The sequence below is a fragment of the Ziziphus jujuba genome, chromosome 1 (genome assembly GCF_031755915.1).
Source record: "Ziziphus jujuba cultivar Dongzao chromosome 1, ASM3175591v1".
NCBI lineage: Eukaryota > Viridiplantae > Streptophyta > Magnoliopsida > Rosales > Rhamnaceae > Ziziphus > Ziziphus jujuba.
Window position 1 is genome coordinate 27,401,460 of NC_083379.1, and position 3,815 is coordinate 27,405,274.

At 32.5% G+C, this 3,815-nt stretch overlaps 1 protein-coding gene across 1 annotated transcript; it reads right to left on the minus strand.

Annotated features, from left to right (window-relative positions):
* Positions 1 to 2,313: 2,313 nt before the first annotated feature.
* On the minus strand, positions 2,314 to 3,336 carry LOC132799131 (aspartyl protease UND-like). Its single transcript, XM_016037509.3, has one exon. It carries the CDS (start codon positions 3,334 to 3,336, stop codon positions 2,314 to 2,316), a length of 1,023 nt encoding a protein of 340 aa, XP_015892995.2.
* Positions 3,337 to 3,815: the final 479 nt, after the last annotated feature.

Below are 3,815 nucleotides of genomic sequence, written 5' to 3' on the forward strand. Positions count from 1 at the left end.
CTTGTTTTTATCTTGGCCCTTAATTTGCCTTGATTTCCTCTTTCCATCAATGGTGGAGATTTAACTAGAATATTCCTTTTTATAAATTCCAAACTTTAAATGATGATAACTCTTTGCTCGCACCTCGAAATCCAAAAATAACGAGACATTTGAAATCCTCAGATTGTGATGATTCATATGACATCCACTTCCATCATGAAATTCCCGATAGAATCTTTATGGAATCTTCAAGGTATCTTTTTAGAATCTTTTTAATGCTTAGTCCGTTCGAAATCTTGCTTCCCACCATAATTCGACCCAAGGAATCCATTTTTATGGTTGTTTTCTTAAAATTCTTCCTCTTTTACCTAGATTAAGAAAAATACATAATTAAGTATATTTGCATAACAAATTAACACAAACTAACAAATATTAAGCTATAAATATGGCATAAAAACATCAATATTTTAGACCTAACAACATGATAGGTGCATGAAACTATTATGAATTTGTTTGTTCAAATTGGAGATTGGACTAATATGTAACAAATTGAGAACAAAAGACCCTAAATCACTAATATTGAAAGTTGAAGCCTAAATCATAAAATCTTGAAAGTCAAGGATACCAAAGTGCAATTGACATTGTTTTGTTTTTTTTTTCATTATATTATCTTTCAATTTTTTCTTCTGTTTTTCTCTTCTTTTTCTTTAACCCTATTGTTTTCGGATAGAAAATTTTCCCTTTCTGTTTATCATTGCTTTTTTATTTCCTTGTTTCCTGTTGTATTTTAAGGTTTTTTTTTTTTTAAGTGATATAAGAACTTTTTAGCCATATAAGAACTATGAGTTGAACTTCTTTTAAATATATTGAATGAGGTTGGCTTAATTGATATTACTCACATCCACATCTGACAAAGCCAAAAACCAATGGTTGATATAATTAAAAATGAATCAAGGTTTGATGCTTTTGGTATACACTGTGCTTGCTAAACAAACGATAATTTATGATACATATTTTTCTTTTACATGTGCAGATGAAGATATAAAACTTTGTAGTTAATATTTTTATAAAAATTTTAAATCATTTGTAGTTAACTATGATTTATATAACAAGATAGTTAGATAAATAGATATTTATTTTAAATAGATATTTATTTATCTATTTATCTATCATTTGTAGTTAACTATCCCCATAACAAGATAGTTAAACAGATAATTAAATTTTATAAAAAATATAATTATCAAAGACTTACCTAATTTAAATCATTTTGCTTGATTAAAAAGTCAAACCTTATGATAAAATAAATTTAAATTATATTTATTTTATTATTTAATATAAAAAAATAGTCCAACCCGATTAGGTTCGCTAAGCAACAAAACACGTCAAGGAATTAGTTTGGTGCGTGTGCATAACTAGTTTTTATTTTTAAAACAAATATAAAAAAATATATATAAAAAAATAATGTTTGAGCTATCAAATAAATCTAAAGCCGTAATCCAAAATCATATATAAAACCTTAACACAAGTATAAATCCATTGTCCTAACCACTCATTAATAAAACTGATAGATACTAGGGAGGTCGAAGAATTTTTCAACTCCATGAACAACTACTTGGCTATCATTGTATATATTCCACTTTATGATTCTTGAATAATTCAGTTTAACAAATTCCTCACTACTAGTAGTATTAGATGTTTCAGTAACCACAACTTTAAACTCTGGATGGCAGGTAGCCAACTCAGGTCCGTTAGTGAGATTTCCCAAATCAAAACTTTCTTTGTCAACCTTCGATGTCACAATTTGTGGTTTGAAACTGATGTATGCGTCGAAGTAGATAGCCTGGTCAACAGGAACAAATATGGTGATTTTCGCCTTTCTTCTGTCTTCTAATTTGGATAAAATATTTAAATATGGCTTCAGATATTTGGGAAGTTCCTTCTCAAGAATCAAGGACATGGCTTTCATATTATTGCCGACATCCCAAAGGGCATCCGTGATTTTATCCACTTGATTTTGCATTGGCTCTCGCATGAAATACACCGAAATGTTCAATGAACGATAGACAATAAGAAGTAAAAAAGAACGAAAAGAACAAATATTTAAGAATTTGGAAGCCATTAGAGAAAGATCACATAAACATATGCTAAGAGACAAGGCCGGCCTCAAATATACATACATATATATATCATAATCAATATAATTTTATACTAGTTTAGAATTAGAGTCGCAGTTGAATTACAATTGGTAAACATATATATCTAATAAAAGTTATCCATAGATGTATATGTAGAAAATTTTCAAAAAGTTATTTTATATATGTATATATCAACTGGTCATGGAAATAAGGCTGCACATTCCCTAAATTGGAGATAGAGCATTCGTCCAATGAGATCATAACCTACATTATAGGATTGTTGAGCCCTCAATCCAATGATTGTCACCTCTTCAGTAATGCTGGGATTCACATCCAAGCAAAACGTGCCCTTATTAGTATTATAGAACAAGCTCTTTACTTCCAAGTCAAGATCAGCACCATTAGCAAAATGAAGGGAAGCAATCGTATGCACATTTGTTAGTTGACTATTTACTGGCTCTGTCGTGAAGTTACCATGGTAGCACAATTTTCTCGATTCATCAGTGGTTGAGTTCAGCCCCAAATCTTCCATGAAAGCAACTATTTTGATGCGAAATTCTGTATACAAGCCGCTGACTAACCAAAGACCTGATGTTCCCGTGTCCATCACTGCACTTTTGGACCACATACCATTAGGATTGATGTAGGTGTTGCTGTTTCCTACAGTTACGGATTGTAAAGAAAGATAGTAATGACCCGAATATTGTATATCTATAGGGGTAGTGAATCCTTCAAAATTTGCCTCCTCACCTAAGATCAATAGGTTATAACCATAATCTTTATCGGTTATATCTCCAATGCAGTAAGAAAATTTTGATCCAAAGGCCGAAATGGTATAAGATCTGTTGGAAAGTCCAAAAATGCCGTTGAATTTGGAATCAGGAAGTGATTGGGAATCGCTACTACACCCAAATACCATACCAGACACAACGGTAATTTCTTCAGCGATTCCTTCATGTATTGGTCCGAAGGTGAGTTGTTTAGTGGCAATCAGCCCACTGGACATTGATCCTCTAGCATAATTCCTTTTGTTGTAGAAGCATTGGCCGGTTGGGGAGCACTCTCCATTTGCTGAAATATCGATACAACGTTGATCATCACACTGTATAGATGTATAAGTTGATGAGTGAGACGGATCATATATTGCCCTGTTGATGGCCCGCCTACGACATTGCCTGCAACCAGCACAGTCAACCCAAAGAAGGTTGCTTCCTGTATCCATCACTGCGAATTGTTGGACGGGTGGTTGGCCAATTTGGAAGTTGATGAACAGTAGGGGTCCGGAGTAATAATTTGTAGGCTCAAGCTTAGCTTTTGCTTCTGGCTGGAAATATTTTGGGACAATCGCATGATCACTGTGGATAAGTTTGATAACCAAGCCTTTTGGTTTGGGGACGTGAGGGCGACTGGTTGTGAAAGTGGTCAAAGTTGTTGCCAAAAGGAGAAAAAAAAACAAACATGAAGCCATTGATCCGGTAAGTGTAGGACCACCTTTGATTTTTCTGCTGTTAAAGTTTTACTACTTGTATATTTGGATTTTAATTGCAAGGCATATAACGTTTGTTTGTTGGTTGAAAAAGATAAAAAGTATGAAATTTGTTGCTTGTGTTAGTTGAACAAGTGTAAAAGTATGAACTTTCACACAAAAGTTACACTTTCTTTAATTTTAAAGATAAATTAATAAGAAATTTGAACAAGTAT

Excerpts from the sequence above, each read along its gene's own strand:
- LOC132799131 (XM_016037509.3), bottom strand. The coding sequence starts at position 3,336 with ATGGATACAGGAAGCAACCTTCTTTGGGTTGACTGTGCTGGTTGCAGG.